This window comes from Rissa tridactyla, chromosome Z (genome assembly GCF_028500815.1).
Source record: "Rissa tridactyla isolate bRisTri1 chromosome Z, bRisTri1.patW.cur.20221130, whole genome shotgun sequence".
NCBI lineage: Eukaryota > Metazoa > Chordata > Aves > Charadriiformes > Laridae > Rissa > Rissa tridactyla.
Window position 1 is genome coordinate 67,522,882 of NC_071497.1, and position 16,818 is coordinate 67,539,699.

Here is a 16,818-nt window from a genome sequence, read left to right on the forward strand (position 1 = left end):
GCTCTCCTTTTGTTGTTAATGTATTTATAGAAACATTTTTTATTGTCTTTTGTGGCAATTGCCAGATTAAGCTCTAGCTGAGCTTTGGCCCTTCTAATTTGCTCCCTGCATGGCCTCACGACATCCTTGTAGCCATCCTGAATTTCCTGCCCCTTCTTCCAAAGGTCATAAACTCTCTTCTTTTTTCCTCAGTTCCAGCCAAAGTTCTCTGTTCAGCCAGGCCGGTCTTCTTCCTTGTTGGCTTGTCTTTGGGTACATGGGGACACAGTGCCCTGGTGCCTTTCAGATATCCTTCTTTAAGAATGTCCAGCCTTCCTGGACTCCTTTGCCCATCTTGCAGTGTTAAATCTCAAAGCAACATACGACACGAACGCAATGGCATCACTGTGCAAAACTGGCAAAAGGAATTGTAGCAGGACTGTTGAAATGACTGCAAAGGTGACACGAACACATTTGCAGAGCAAGAATAGAAGCTGCAAGTCCCCCCCTACACACTCTGTGCTCGGATTAGGGCTCTGTTGCATGCAAATATTTCGCTCTGCTACATGAGATACCAAATTCAGACCAGCGATGCAGCTCTTCTGAGTAATTTCTCACTTGTGAACAGAAGTTGAAGCATCTATCTTGAGAAGTCATCAACTACCTCAAAAAGAGAGAGGTCTATTTATAATAAAACAATCTTTCATAGGAAAAGATAACATATTATATGTAATGAAATACAGATTGTGAGAAGATAAACACTAAGTAGCTCCCACTAGTTCAGACCACTTGCCAGTCCATCTACGGCAGCTGCTCAGCATCTCTGGAGGAGCACTCGTTGACCAAGTAAGTGCTAATTGAAGGAAGGAAGCTTCCTTCTCTTCACTGCATTAACCACTAACATACTTTTACCCCCTCTTTGGGCAATTGTAAAGGGCATGAAGAACACAGAAATACCATAGGTCATATAGCATGGAAAATTTGCCTGTAACAGGTTACATCAAAGAGTTTGTGGGATTCCCGTTCAAAGAATTCAAAATTCTGGTGAGTTAAAGGTAAACTTATGTAACAAAAGACTGAACGTTTCATTTAGCTAAAAATCTGGTAAGTGAAAAACATGACCTATTAATAATCTGCAAGGGATCAGCCTTATGGTCAGAAAGGAATTATTGTATGATATACAGAAGAATGACAACTGTGAAGACGCGTGATTATCATCTTGAAATTATGCCACAAGCTGATCTCTATTAACCTTGCAAAGACCCATAAACCTGAGAGATTAATTTTCTTCATTTTAAGGAGAGTTAGAAATGGGCATTTTTCAGAAATCTAGAAAAGCTTCTCTCTAGGAATGATGACACCAGGTGTTCTATAAAAAAAATGTACCAAAAAACTTAAAGTATTGTAATGTTCAACCTGCCATTTCCAGTTGACATTATAAAAGTGAAATAACTGCCCAAATACTCAATTTATTTGTGGATCCCTTCAAATAGGATTATATTCAATACATTGGATCCTATATAATAAGATCTGTTCAATATATTCATCAATGACCTGGATGAAGGGATAGAGTGCACCCTCAGCAAGTTTGCTGATGACACAAAACTGTGAGGCGTGGCTGACACACCGTAAGGTTGTGCCGCCATACAGAGAGACCTGGACACGCTGGAGAGTTGGGCAAAGAGGAACCTAATCAAGTTCAACAAGGGCAAGTGTAGGGCGCTGCACCTGGGGAGGAATAACCCCATGGAGGAATAACCCCATGCACCAGTACAGGCTGGGGGCTGACCTGCTGGAGAGCAGCTCTGTGGAAAGAGACCTGGGAGTCCTGGTGGACAACAGGATGACCATGAGCCAGCAATGTGCCCTTGTGGCCAAGAAGGCCAATGGCATCCTGGGGTGCATCAAGAAGAGTGTGGCCAGCAGGTTGAGGGAGGTCATCCTCCCCCTCTGCTCTGCCCTGGTGAGGCCTCACCTTGAGTACTGTGTCCAGGTCTGGGCTCCCTGGTTCAAGCAGGACAGGGAACTGCTGGAGAGGGTGCAGCAAAGGGCTACCAAGATGATGAGGGGACTGGAACACCTCTCTTATGAAGAAAGGCTGAGGGATTTGGGTCTTTTCAGTCTGGAAAAAAGAAGACTGAGGGGGGATCTTATCAATGCTTATAAATACCTAAAGGATGGGTGTCAGGAGGATGGGGCCAGGCTCTTCTCAGTGGTGCCCAGTGACAGGACAAGAGGTAATGGGCACAAACTTGAACATAGGAAGTTCCACCTAAACGTGAGGAGGAACCTCTTTACTTTGAGGGTGGCAGAGCACTGGAACAGGTTGCCCAGAGAGGTGTTGGAATCTCCAACTCTGGAGACATTCCAAACCCACCTGGACGCATTCCTGTGCAACCTTCTCTAGGTGACCCTGCTCTGGCAGGGGGGTTGGACTACGTGATCTCCAGAGGTCCCTTCCAACCCCTATCATTTTGTGATTCTGTGATATTTCTAAATGAATAAGGAAATCTAAAATGCCTAAATGGTGTATTTAGTATAAATTGATAAAAAACTTTTCCTTGTGCTCTCAGTTTTATTTTTTTCATGTTCACAGCATTAGTTTGAAAGACAAATTGTGAAAGGTCAGAAAAAGTACAACTCTGAATGCAAAACAAACCAAGTCCAAGAAGCTGGTGCTCCAAAGCATGGGCAAAAGGCAGCCCTAATTTCTGAGATGTACTGAGCCCACTTATTGCATTACTCTTTTTCAGATAAAACAATGGTCACGAAAATCAGAAAACAGAAGAAAAGAGCATAATAGCAACAGAGAAGGAAATAAAATGGGATGGAAAAGCAGGTTATTACTTACCCTCCAGAAGCTAAGAGATGTTACAGGGAGACTCTACCCAAACCACCCATCAAGAAGCTCCCCTTTCTAATGATCTCTTAAAGGTGGCATTATTTTTATTTTTTACCCGACTCGATCATGCAACTCAGAGTATGAAGCTTCCATAAGGCTGCTAAACAATTCCTAGACAGGCCCCAAAATAGCTCTGTATTATTCTTAAATCTTGTGATATTGAAACAAATACTGAGATTTAAGGGGGAAAAAAAACCTGCTGTGAATGATTCAGTGACTTCTGCACGCTAGGAAAGGGCAAGGTGGCTGTGAGCAGTAAGACCAGAAGGGAGTGAAGCAGCAGGAGCATTGACTCAACCAAAGCTGTGTCCCATGCTCATTTCAGAGCATGACTTACCTAAGTAAGCAAGGGCTTTTAAGAACAGACATATATACATTTTGGCTTATAGGACTGTGGTTGGGAAAGTGGAAATCAGTGTTGCTGTAGAAGGAACATTTGCAGAAAATTTTTTATCCTTTCTTGGAAACTAAACAAACATTGCTATAAGTAAGAGCAGCTTCCAAACTATAGGTGAAAAACTTAATGCAAACTTTACCCTGTCTTCCCCAGCATAAGCCAGGGTAAGGCTCAGCCTCTTCATTCATGCTGGACAATATATTTTCCATTCTCCCACTCCTCTTCCTGCGCAGAAATGAAAGGCTTTCTATGCCTAGTCACATTTGTCTCTCACTTTTCTATCCCCATGACTCCTGTATCTTTCTCACCCCTAAAGGACTCTGTAGATATACACAGACAAGGCTGATGCTGTCAAGCCTTTAAATACTGGGAAAATAGTTTTAAGTCTTAAAACAACTATATGCCATATGTATGTCATACTCAACACCGCCTTTTAACACATTTTACTTAGAGTTGACTCTCCATCTCTTTTTTTTAACCTGGCATTTAACATAGTAAATATTTCAGTAAGAATTTTACAGTAATAGCCTCGTTCCTGCTGAAAAAAAAATTAGCGTGATGGCGAGTTTCCTGCTTAATTGCTGCTATATAAAATGGAAACTACAAGTAGCTTTGTGACTTATCAAAATCATAAAACAAATTACAAAAGTTATAGCCTTCATGTAGAAATCTTTAATCCTAAATCAGTTACCAGGGGATATCTGCGGATGTTTTGTAGACTTAGTGTTTTTTCAATACCTCCAGAAAAATATTTCCTAAATATAAACTCAGGGCTTATTCCAACATAAGATGCTGTATTTAGTTGAATATTTTTTTTCAGTTCAAAATATCAAAGCCTCAACTGGGAAACACAGTTTTAACCTGGGAGAAATTAGAGGCAAAGGAACAAGAAGATACCCTGCAGATAAAGGATATCTTCCTTTATATAAGAAGAGTTTTGAAAAACATCAAACAAACAGGAGACACAAAAGCAGCACAAAAATGCAAGAGAAAGGGAAGGAAGCAACAAAGCCAGAATAACCCTCCCTTTTCCAAAATTCAGATAAGTCAATAGCATACACATAACAAACATCCTCTCATTAAAGACAGGGAAACTATGAGCCAAACCAGAGATTCAAGAGTCAGGATGCAAAAAGACAATTACTGAAATCTACCAAGTATTTGTAAAACTGGAGGAACACTATGCATAAAACCAGATACAAAACAATCGAGGGAAATAAGAACAGGAAAGCTGTTCCACTCCATGTCACGTAACAAAGGATTCGTCAGATGCTGGCTGTGTCCACGTCAGTCCACGTTTGCCCAGCAGCACTCAGTCATGGGAACTGGTAGCCTGGGCAGAAACCAGTGAGCTGCTTCCACTGCGGGATGCTTCATCAGTAAAGAAGAGTTTGCTTTAGCAGACTGATCTGGGAGAACTCAGAAGAAATAAGAAAAGCCACTTCCTTTGCCTCACTACTGGCACATCTATCTGGTTAGAAAAAAACAACTGAAAAAAAAACAAAAACCCCCCAACCCACCCCACACTGAAAGTGAACCCTACAGGTATAAACACAGTGCAAAAATTTACTTCACAGTTGTTCAGAGGAAGGGGGTGTTTTCATCCAAATTAACTGAGATCAGCCAGTCTAGAACATAGGAACACAAATGGGCAGCAGTGTCAAGATACATCTCACAAGGGGACTTTACAAGGGAACGTTTCCTCCCACTAAGGAGCCGTGGATAGCCCGAACACGTCCAGCGTTATGTAGGATTGTCCCGTGGCATTTTGTTGAAAAGGAGGTAAAACAGTTGACTGGCTTTCGGATTCATTCTTATTGCACTCTGGCAAGTTCTCAGAAATAAGAAATTCCCTTGTTTTAACAGAATTTTTAAGGTACGGATTGAACAGTGCTTTTTCACTGAAATTTTCCAGCTTTAGAACTTCTTCATTATCATTTTCTTCATTTTTAATTGAAGTCTTTTGGAATTCACGTAAATCTTTTTCCAGCATTTCTATGGGTTGGATTTCCTTCACTGGTGTCGAAGCTGAATGCGTTTGACTTCCGATACCTTGATCAGTAATTATATAAGACATGGGTGGTGAAAAACATTTAGCAACTTCATTTTCTTCATTATACCGTATCTTTTTATCTCCATTAATCATGCCTTTTGTATTAACATCCGTACATTCAGAAACATGGTTTTCACAATGCATTAGTAATGATCCTTCCTGACTTTCTTCGGGAAAACAATGTTCCAAAACACTTAGGTCTTCAAAGTCTATGGTTTTAGCCTCAGATGTTGCCCCCTTCAAAAATGAATTATTCTGTCAGTACAAAGAGATACATTGGAAAGTTATACAGGTTTATGTATTCATTTATTTTTTTAACAGATAAAATATTGGCATTTGAGATAGGTTTGACTCAATTTTAAAAGTGCATTAATAAGGAGTCCATGTGCATTTCATCTGGGATGCAATTATACGTGAATGAGTACTAAAAATTACAATGTTATTCGGTTCACTTGTTAAACACTCTCATACTGGGTTTTCTGTGCTTAATAGAATAAGGCGCGGAATCAGGCTTGGACTGTTTCCATCCTTTCCACTCTAACCAACCATTTTTCAGACTAAAGTCTAAATGCCATTCTCTGCAGATTACACTTTCAAAGTAAACCTGATCAACTCCACTTCACTAAAATAAACATCAAAACTTTAATAAGGAATAAATATCCAACAATAAAAAAAGACAGAAATAATATACCAAATCTTATTGTATGCTGCACTACATATTTGTGGAGAAGGGAAGAGATACCCAGATGTGGGAATCCGACCTATAAGGCTCAATAACCTGAGCAAATTTAATTGACTTTATTTAATAAGGCATGTCCACAGTCACTTTATAACTTCAAAATATTGTTTCTCGTTATCATGTAAGAATTAAATTAATATACTTTATAAAGATTCATCTTTTCTATTAGTTTGAAATCCAATTAAAAGCATTTTATAGCACTTAAACAGAAGAATGAAACCCAACATTTTTTTTTATTTAGACTTAAATGGCTGTCAAAGAAGGACTTCTCTCCATTTCATCTCTTTTTTAATACATAAAGTTGCAAATTATTACCATAGATGCATCAAGAGGCCATTCCACTGCCATGCTTTCTGCAGGATTGGGTATATCAGGCCAGCAAACTTTTTTAAACCTATGATTGAGAACAGAATTCTAGTCACATGGTGAAAGAAAGGGATTATTAAAAATAAAATTAACAAACTCCTAGAAAGCCCCAATACTGCTAAAATACCAAACTTTCACAAAGGAACTCTTTCCTACATTAACACAATCTTTTTCACCAAAATTCATTTCCCTCACGTTAATTTTTATTACAAAAAATCTCAACAAGTAAAAATCTTGGGTTACAGCAACATTGCAGAAAAATTACTAATGCACAAATGTGGGTTTTTAAAACTATTATTATATAGTAGATCAAATAATAGCACAGCAAAATAAGACTGTATACAAAACCTGTTGTGATCATGTTTCAGGGTGGCTCTTCAGTGAAAAGCCACCTCAGCTAAACTTTGCTCTAGGTAAATGTCCCTAGCACTACACCACACTAGAGCTACTCCGAGTTCATGTGTTAACAGCAGATAAATGATGCTAATTGGCACTGTAGCTTATACCTGTCCAATATAGAAGTAAAAAGGAAAAAAAATTAATCAGTAATTGATACTGGGTATATATATAAGTGAACAAAAACCAGGCCATAGCTTGTCTTTTCACATTGCAATTTGAGCTACACAAGAATATAAACACTCAACTACATCTCAAACTATTCTCCAGAATCAAAACATAGTTTCTTACTATTGTGAAAATTCAGAATACACAATACAGATGAAAATGTAAAAGAGCTGGAAATTATATTTACTACTTCAGCTATACTTACTACCTGATGCTTCACGTGACTACAATCTGGGTACTAATAGCTTAGAACACTCCAAAATAGTGAAGATTTTTAACTTCCTTATTAAGCTTCAGTCAAACAACCCACTCACTTTTCATCCTAAAGAAAAGCACATTTTATAACCTTAAAAAATCCTCACAGTCACCTTTTGGATGTTATACCATCCCCAATGCTCTGAGAAAGCAATTGTCCCCTGGCAGGGGACATCTGTAACAGCAGATAAAAGGATTATGAATCATGGATCCATATGGATCCATACTCATGGATCAAGCATACAAATGCTTCCACATGATGTAATTTCTAGTTTCTTCATGACTTCTTTACAGTTCAAGGGAGTGTCACAAACTAATGAAAGTAATATTAATGTAGCTAAGGTAAGCAATAGGGGTTCTGTGAAGTGTGTTCTAGTGGTTTACTAGCAGATAAGAGTGCCTGGGAAACTTTTTTTTGGCGTTATTAACTTTTCAGTAACTGACTTAAAGTATGCTCCCCTCACTTGATTGACCATGGAATTGCAAATGGCACGTAGCAGTTTTGATAAATTGATACAGGTGATAAGTAAAACTGTTTCTCCGATTTCTTTTGCTCTGATTTACTGCATTTTCTAAAATTCACATTTTTTTTTGGACTATAGCACATTAACAGCAGTTAAAAGGTGTATGTTTAGTTATTTGTTTCTCCAGTTGCTTATTTTCTTAATTTTACGTTGGTTTGGAATGCAGCAAAAGCATCTATAATATATACAAAAGTTTGCCTTTTACAAGTCAAAATTAATGAATTGCATTCAGTTTTAGAAGGTAGAAAATGTACTCACGCATGTTTTTTCAAAATGCATGTTATCCAAAGGCCTAACAGAAACAACATGCTTAATCCAACGGGTAGAGCAATGAAAATAACATCTTCTTTATCTTTAGAGGGAGGGAAAAAAACAACCCACAGATGTTTACCATTTCTTTACATATTCCCTTAAAACAGTTAATTTTCAACACCCAAGTCACCTAATTAGAACAACTGTAAAAAGCTCTGACAAAACTAGCCACTATTACTCAGAACACTGTATGGTATTTATTGTACGACATGGCAGAAGATGAGTAATTTGAACCCAACAAGTCACAGTCACTGAGCCAGAAAAGCAGCTCATGATGATCAGAATATCTCAGAAACAGATTTATTGCATTTTAGGATTCCCTTTATTTAAAAAGACATCTGCAGGTCTCCTCGTCCAACTTTGAAATGAGAATCAGGTCGGTTAGGGTCATACCAAGCCGACCTTTGAAAGTCTAGGGTGAAAAGTCTACCACCTCTCTGGACACATGTTGTTTTAGAGTCACTTGGATTTGCCATATAGTGCCACTTCTACCTATTACTACAAAATAAATAGTAAAATCAATGCAGGAGATAGGTAGGTTTTAAATAAACAAAAAATGCAGTTACCCCGACTGAAACAGTGCATAGATTTCTGAGCTAGCTTCCAAACACCTGCCAGAGGTGTGTACTGACAACAACAGACACCAGACCTCAGTGTAGCCTAACTTACCCTGCATTTGACTGGCAAACTAGCAGATGAATTTACAGGTAAAAAATAAATTAGCTTCTGCTGCCTCCCTGGGGCCCAGGTCAAGGATGTGAAAAGGATGCTTCCTTCCCTGGTAAGGCCCTCAGACTACTACCCACTTTTGCTCTTTCAGGTAGGCAGCGATGAGGTAACAAGAAGTCGTCCAAGGGCAATGAAGAAAGATTTCAAGACCCTGGGACGCCTGGTCAAGGGATCGGGAGCACAAGTTATGTTCTCATCTGTCCCCCCAGTTGCGGGGAATGACGAGGGGGTAAATAGGAGGAGCCAGCAGATCAATGCCTGGCTTCAAGCCTGGTGCTACCCGCAGGATTTTGGGTAGTTTGATCATGGCCTGATCCACAAAACACCTGGTCTGCTGGTAACAGGCAGGAATACCTTGACTTCCAGGGGAAAAAGGGTTCTAGGACAAGACTTATCAGGGTTCATTGAGAAGGCTTTAAACTAGATTTGAAGGGGGGCGGGGATGGTACTGGGCTTGCTGGTGAGGTGCCAGGGAGTAGTTGCTCAGCGCTCGTTGGCCAGTGTGCCAGTATTTCTGAGAGCCAGAAGGCACACCACATCTCTAGGGTCAAAACTACACACACGACTCCCTCTCTGAAATGCTTATACACCACTGCACGCAGCATGGGGAATAAGCAGGAAGAGCTGGAGATCTGTGTGCTTTTGCAGGGCCACGATCTCATTGCAACTACTGAGACGTGGTGGGACAGCTCACATGACTGGAATACTGTCGTGGATGGCTACGTCCTTTTCAGGAAAGACAGACCAGCGAGGCATGGTGGTGGAATTGCACTCTATGTGAGAGAGCATTTGGAATGCATCGAGCTCTCACTAGGGGCAGATGACGAGAGGGTCAAGAGCTTATGGGTAAGGATTAAGGGGCAGGCAAATATGAGGGACACTGTTGTGGGTGTTTATTACAGGCCACCTGATCTGGATGGGGAAGCTGATGAGGCTTTCTACAGACAGCTGAAGGTAGCCTCGCAATCGCAGGCCTTGGTTCTCATGGGGGACTTCAATCACCCTGATACCTGCTGGGAAGACCACACAGCCAGGCATGCACAGTCCAGGAGGCTCCTCCAGTGCATTGATGATAACTTCTTGACATAGGTGGTGCAGGAGACAACAAGGAGAGGAGCACTCCTGGACCTGGTACTGACAAACACAGAGGGAGTGGTGGAGGACATTAAGGTTGGGGGCACCCTAGGTTGTAGTGATCATGAAATGATAGAGTTCAGGATCATGGGTACCACGCACAAAACATCAAGAAGTAAAATTACAACGTTGGATTTCAGGAGGGCTAACTTCGACCTCTTCAAGAGACTGCTTGGAGAGATCCCATGGGCTAGGGCTCTGGAAGGCAAAGGCGCTCAAGAAGGCTGGTTGATATTCAAAGACCACTTCCTCCAAGCTCAGGATTGGTGCATTGCTAAGAGAAAGAAATCGGCCAAGGGAAGCAGGAGACATGCATGGTTGAGCAAGGAGCTTCTGAAAAAGCTCAAGTGGAAGAAGGAAGTCTACAATAAGTGGAAGAAGGGACTGACCCCTTGGGAGGATTACAAGAATGCTGCCAGAGCGTGCAGGGATGAAACAAGGAAAGCCAAGGCCACCCTGGAGTTAAACCTGGCCATGTATGTCAAGCTCAACAGGAAAGGCTTCTACAAGTATACTGGAAGCAAAAGGAAGACGAGAGAAGTTGTGGGCCCACTGTTGAATGAAACAGGAGCCATGGTGACGGAGGATGTGGAGAAGGCGGAGTTACTGAATGCCTTCTTTGCTTTGGTTTTTACTGCTCGGCCCAGCCCTCAGGAGTCCCAGTCATTGCGGGAAGTAACGGGGAAAGAAGAAGACTTTCCTTGGGTTGAGGAGGATCGAATGAGGAATCAATTAGATCAATTAGATATTCACAAGTCCATGGGCCCCGATGGGATGCACCCGAGAGTGCTGAGGGAGCTGGCGGAAGTCATTGCTGGGCCGCTCTCCATCATCTTTGAAAGGTCCTGGAGAACAGGTGAGGTGCCTGAGGACTGGAGGAAAGTCAATGTCACTCCAGTCTTCAAAAAGGGCAAGAAGGAGGAGCAAGGGAACTACAGGCCAGTCAGCCTCACCTCCATCCCTGGAAAGATGATGGAACAGCTAGTTCTGGGCATCATCTCAAGGCATGTGGAGGAAAAGAAAGCTGTCAGAAGTAGTCAACATGGATTCACCAAGGGGATATCATGTCTGACTAATCTGATAGCCTTCTATGATGGCGTGACTGGATGGATAGATAAGGGGAGGGCGGTAGATGTTGTCTACCTTGACTTAAGCAGGGCGTTCAACACGGTCTCCCACAGCATCCTCATAGGGAAGCTTAGGAAGAGTGGGCTTGATGAATGGACAGTAAGGTGGATAGATAACCGGTTGAAAGACAGAGCTCAGAGGGTTGTGATTAGGGGCACAGAGGCTAATTGGAGGTCAGCGACGAGTGGTGTTCCCCAGGGGTCAGTACTGGGTCCAGTCCTCTTCAATATATTCATCAAAGACCTGGATGAAGGGATAGAGTGCACCCTCAGCAAGTTTGCTGATGACACAAAACTGTGAGGCGTGGCTGACACACCGTAAGGTTGTGCCGCCATACAGAGAGACCTGGACACGCTGGAGAGTTGGGCAAAGAGGAACCTAATCAAGTTCAACAAGGGCAAGTGTAGGGCGCTGCACCTGGGGAGGAATAACCCCATGGAGGAATAACCCCATGGAGGAATAACCCCATGCACCAGTACAGGCTGGGGGCTGACCTGCTGGAGAGCAGCTCTGTGGAAAGAGACCTGGGAGTCCTGGTGGACAACAGGATGACCATGAGCCAGCAATGTGCCCTTGTGGCCAAGAAGGCCAATGGCATCCTGGGGTGCATCAAGAAGAGTGTGGCCAGCAGGTTGAGGGAGGTCATCCTCCCCCTCTGCTCTGCCCTGGTGAGGCCTCACCTTGAGTACTGTGTCCAGGTCTGGGCTCCCTGGTTCAAGCAGGACAGGGAACTGCTGGAGAGGGTGCAGCAAAGGGCTACCAAGATGATGAGGGGACTGGAACACCTCTCTTATGAAGAAAGGCTGAGGGATTTGGGTCTTTTCAGTCTGGAAAAAAGAAGACTGAGGGGGGATCTTATCAATGCTTATAAATACCTAAAGGATGGGTGTCAGGAGGATGGGCCAGGCTCTTCTCAGTGGTGCCCAGTGACAGGACAAGAGGTAATGGGCACAAACTTGAACATAGGAAGTTCCACCTAAACGTGAGGAGGAACCTCTTTACTTTGAGGGTGGCAGAGCACTGGAACAGGTTGCCCAGAGAGGTGGTGGAGTCTCCAACTCTGGAGACATTCCAAACCCACCTGGACGCATTCCTGTGCAACCTTCTCTAGGTGACCCTGCTCTGGCAGGGGGGTTGGACTACATGATCTCCAGAGGTCCCTCCAACCCTATGGTTCTATGATTCTATGATGTCCCGTGACAAATTTAAGGATAGATCAAGCACTTTTTTATATTTCAGTTTGGCCACCACTATGACATTTTATGTATGTATTGAAAACACTCTTCCAGAACTAAAAATGAGGAAGTGTCTGAACCTCTGACCCACAGCCATCATACCAGCCTCCTTGATAAAATATGGCTGAAATAGTAAGAAATAGGAAAAAGTATTTCCCCACACACACTGGCCACAACCTGTGCACTCATGCATTAGTCGAGTTTATGTAGAAGAAGAGATGCAACACATTGCACAGCTATTCTAAATCTAGTATCTCAGATGGAAATGTCTACTTTTTAATAAGCTGTGGGGCACCCCATCCCATAATTGACAACATACAAACTGTTACTCCCACAAACATCCACAGTATTCCACAGCTTTATTGACAGCAAAATAAAGATTTTGGGGGTTGACTTCTAAACCTGAGGTTTTAGTCTGTGAGGTGATCAATGAAATTTAGTTAAATTCAGCTACTGTTGTGGTAATTCTTCCTTGTTTTGTTTAACACTAATTTAAAAAAAAAAGAAAGAGAAATAAACAAATGCCTAAACAAAAATGTCCTATATTTCTTACTCCCAAATCTGTTTTTAAAATAGTAATAACTAAGCTGGAATATTACTTACTGAATTTCAAAGTCTTGAAGGTTTTGGGCTCTCCAGTAGTTCCACCAGCTTCATTGCTTGCCATGATATAGACTGTATATTGCGTATTAGCCTGTAAGGACTTCAGTCTGTATTGCAGAACATCAGAGTTCACTGTCTTATCTTTTTAAGAGAAGATTTATGTCAATAAACACATGAAATAGTGTTACATCAAGGAACTGTACACTTGTTTAGCATCATTTACAATGATAGTTCTCTTAAAGACAACTTGAAACACAAAGTGATCTTATCAGTCCTTTGAAAGAGGAAACTTAAATTACCAAACAATGTTTATCAATGTTACTTAAAAATTTAGAGATAAAAATAAACAATTATGCATTTACTTTTAAAGATAAATACACATATTTTTTTTGCTAATATTAAAGATAGGCAAATTATTATCTCCTGTAGTTTATTTTATCATTGAAAACAGTGTTTTTGAGAACTTTATTTCCTGGAATCTAGGCTCAGAAATTAAGAACTTAACTTAAAATAGTTTCTCCAGCTCATGAAATGTAACTACATTACTAGTACATGCAGTTAGACACTGATCATCCAAAAGAACTCTTTCTATCTGCACTGGGATATCACCCAATAAAGTCAGAGGAAAGCCAAAATCAACAGGAGCTTTTTTCCAAGTTTCAAAATGTTCTTCTGAATTGAGCTCAACATTTCCAATACCTTGTCCATTATTCGAGTTAGTATGATGCACTTCACTTTTAGAATTTTTTAAGCAGGGCACATATGGTAACATTCTATGGCTACAAACAGTATTAAAAGCATGTTCATATTACGTAATTAAAGTCACTAAAACATTTTGTGGTCCATAAAGTCAAAGCCAACTCATGTCATGATTCAGTTCAGTCAAGAAACACTCAGGAAACAGATATGCTGCGGTATGTCCCGAAATTAATGAGACTGAGTTTCTCTTAAATCAAGCAGGTGAAAGTGAAGTTCCAGAGTTAAAAGGCCATCAGTGAAGTCACCTTGGCACAAAGTGTACGTTCTGTTCTTATCAAAAAGATGTGACCAGAGAAGCCTCAAAAAACATGAGTACAGTAGGGTTTCACCATCTAAATTTAACTCCCTTGAGTTGCTATTTAAAACTAATTTCCTAAAAAAACTAATCTGAACCCCTAAAACAGGCACAGTCTGCTTTACATCAGAAGCAATATGCAGACATATGGCTCCATAACATGAGGCTGCATGTCTTCAGGATGACCCCACGCAAAGCACTCAGCATTAAATTACTCAGAAACCAACATGGCAGAAAAAATTGCATGTAGAGGTCCAAATTTGACAGAAGTTATCAGCTTCCTCTTTCTAATTTAAAAATTATCAAGATTACTCTTGCCTCAGCTCCATACTGGATACCCAGAAGCAACTGAAGACATCACAAGGTTTGTAAGTTTGAGATCTTTTTTTTTTAAAAAAAAGATTATGTTAGGTGTCTGCTAATAGTGATGTCTAAAACAAAGGAGGAAAAAGAAGCATTTCTGAAGCACTGAATGATCCAGTAGCATTCTTCATAAACCATACAGGAAGAACAAATTTAGGTCACCAAAACACTTCTCATAAAAGATTCTGCTGAGATTTATGCCAGAGAAGCCCTGAATAGATAGGATTATACTGACACCTTGTATAGATACTACTCCTGAAGCAGGAGATTAAGAATATGCTCAAAAAGTCATGCTACCAGCCCCCAGAGCAGAAAAGCAATACCAAGCATAGAAAATCAAGAACAGTTGAAGCAATTAATCTAAAAACTGCGTCCAAACCCACTATTTCTTGGCAGCTTGTTTTAGCTTCTTGGCTATCATTTGCTGTTTTGCTTTTGTTACAAAACTGACTGTAAAAACATTTTTACCAGAAAATTTTCACCATACTGTTTCAGAAGCTGAGGGCCTGGGAAAGGCACGCTTCCAAGGACAAGCATGGAACTTATAAATTCACTGAACCCTCACAAAGTTCAAATTTATGAATTTGCACAGGATCTAAGACTCTCAAATATATTTTATCTTCACTTTAGCTCTTCTACTTCTGTCATGACTTTGTCCATTTTGCTTCAGAAGTGTGTCATGATGAAAGAGACATTTGAAGATTGTGGGAGACTAGTACATATGTAAACGGGGAAAACAGCAAGTATCTGACAAATAAAACTCTCTAATTTGGTATAATCCTTTAAATTTGACATTTTGTTTTACTGTTAACGGAGAACAATCTGCAAAAAGACTCTCATATATGAGTTTCCATCTTGGTCTGGAAAGAGAAAAGGAATGATAGTACTGCCATATGCTGACTAAATTTATCACCTGGAGATCCACCGGATTTGCATCTGAGAAGCAGAAAGGATGATGTGGTCAACAGTCATGGCTGTGCTATCATGGGTAGTGCAACACTAATGGCAAAAAAGATTAATTGAGAGCAAACAGTGGGGGGCAAAATAAGTTCAGAACAAAGAAATTGAGCAAGAATACATGTGCAGTATTAAAGCAGGGACTATTCACTAGGATACCCCATCATTTCAATTAAACCTGAAAAAAATTTTAATCTTTATGTAAGCCACATTTTAGTACCAGTATTTTCAGACATAACATACAAAGTGTGCTAATAACTATGAAAATAACTATCATCAGACAGCAGATTGTCATAACCCTGTTGAAAGCGTTGATGTTTAACACATACTTACTCAATTCTTTTCCATCTTCAGGTTTATAAAATATTGTATAATTCCTGATAAATCCATTTCTTTTGTCCTTTGCAATCTCCTTCCATTTAATTGTAACTTCATTTTTCCCTGGAATATCTGTTTCAGCCACAGGTCCTTCTGATGGCTCTACACAGAAGCATTATAGATTAGAAAAAGTAGTACAACAATCTAAGTCCTGCAAAGTTATCTATCTGTGATACTTCACACATACCAGGGACAACAAATGTACAAGTAAGTATGTCACCTTAGTGCTCTGATATAGCCCTTAACTTTTCTCACCCTCTTTAATGTGTGATTTCTTGTGATAATACTTCCCCTCACCTATTCGGGCGCTTGCACCGTTCTCAGTGTCACTGCACCCAAATACCTCAAGACCATGAAAAGGCTCCATCCTCACAGCATCAGGGAGAGATCGAGAGGTAAGACATCCTTGTGCACCCATGGGGGAACTCAGGTGCAAGGTCTCTGTGTGTGCAGGGCGTCTCTGGCTGAGCCAAGATTCAACTGGGGTCTCCAGCACCCCCAGCCTTCGCCCATTACATTAGACAAAGTCTTTCTCCCTGCACAATACGACCCCAGGCGCATCGCTTGTGACTTTGAGGCAAGAGCTCTCTGCGCTTCAGTTTTAAAACAAGTATCATTCCCCCCATTCTCTGACACCCTTTAGCAGCATCACAGCTCCCTATAAACAGGAAAGCACCCAAAACAAAGTTCTCATTGTGCTAGTAAGTATTACTCAAACATACAATACTCCATTACTTCCTCCTAGTAATTAATGCCATTCGGTAGGGCATTGTGCTACGTGTGTGTGCACACTTGCGTAGACCTATACACGCGCACACACAAATTGATATTTTCACCTGAAATCTTAAAATTACCAGTAAACCACGTTCTTTCAGCTGGCTGTATAAACCACTGAATTCAAATTAAAATTCTACAAATAAAGAAACCTCCTCCTCTCCCCCCCAAATGCTATTTCATCCACAGTTTCTATCCAATTACAAACGTCATGGCTTCTTACCATTTTTTATATGCAGGACTGCAAATATTTTGTTACATTATAAAATTTAACAAAAAGCAAGCTTTTCAAACCATCCATTTTATTCTGTCAGTGGATTTTCCTCCTATATTAGGACTGGTAAATGTACTCAGGCACTAAAATCAAGTTCA

At 40.7% G+C, this 16,818-nt stretch overlaps 1 protein-coding gene across 2 annotated transcripts in view; it reads right to left on the reverse strand.

Annotated features, from left to right (window-relative positions):
• Positions 1-2,496: 2,496 nt before the first annotated feature.
• The window catches only part of IL31RA (interleukin 31 receptor A), a 40,791-nt gene continuing 26,469 nt past the window's right edge, over positions 2,497-16,818 (reverse strand). The window contains exons 12-16 of one of the 2 annotated variants that reach the window (XM_054186301.1): positions 15,628-15,774; positions 12,921-13,061; positions 8,038-8,131; positions 6,386-6,464; positions 2,497-5,586 (exon numbers count right to left, since the gene is read on the reverse strand). In XM_054186301.1, the coding sequence (XP_054042276.1) occupies positions 4,987-5,586; positions 6,386-6,464; positions 8,038-8,131; positions 12,921-13,061; positions 15,628-15,774 (1,061 nt within the window). In that variant the 3' untranslated portion in view covers positions 2,497-4,986. The remainder of the gene's footprint in view (positions 5,587-6,385; positions 6,465-8,037; positions 8,132-12,920; positions 13,062-15,627; positions 15,775-16,818) is intronic. The other variant, XM_054186300.1, reaches the window with a different exon arrangement.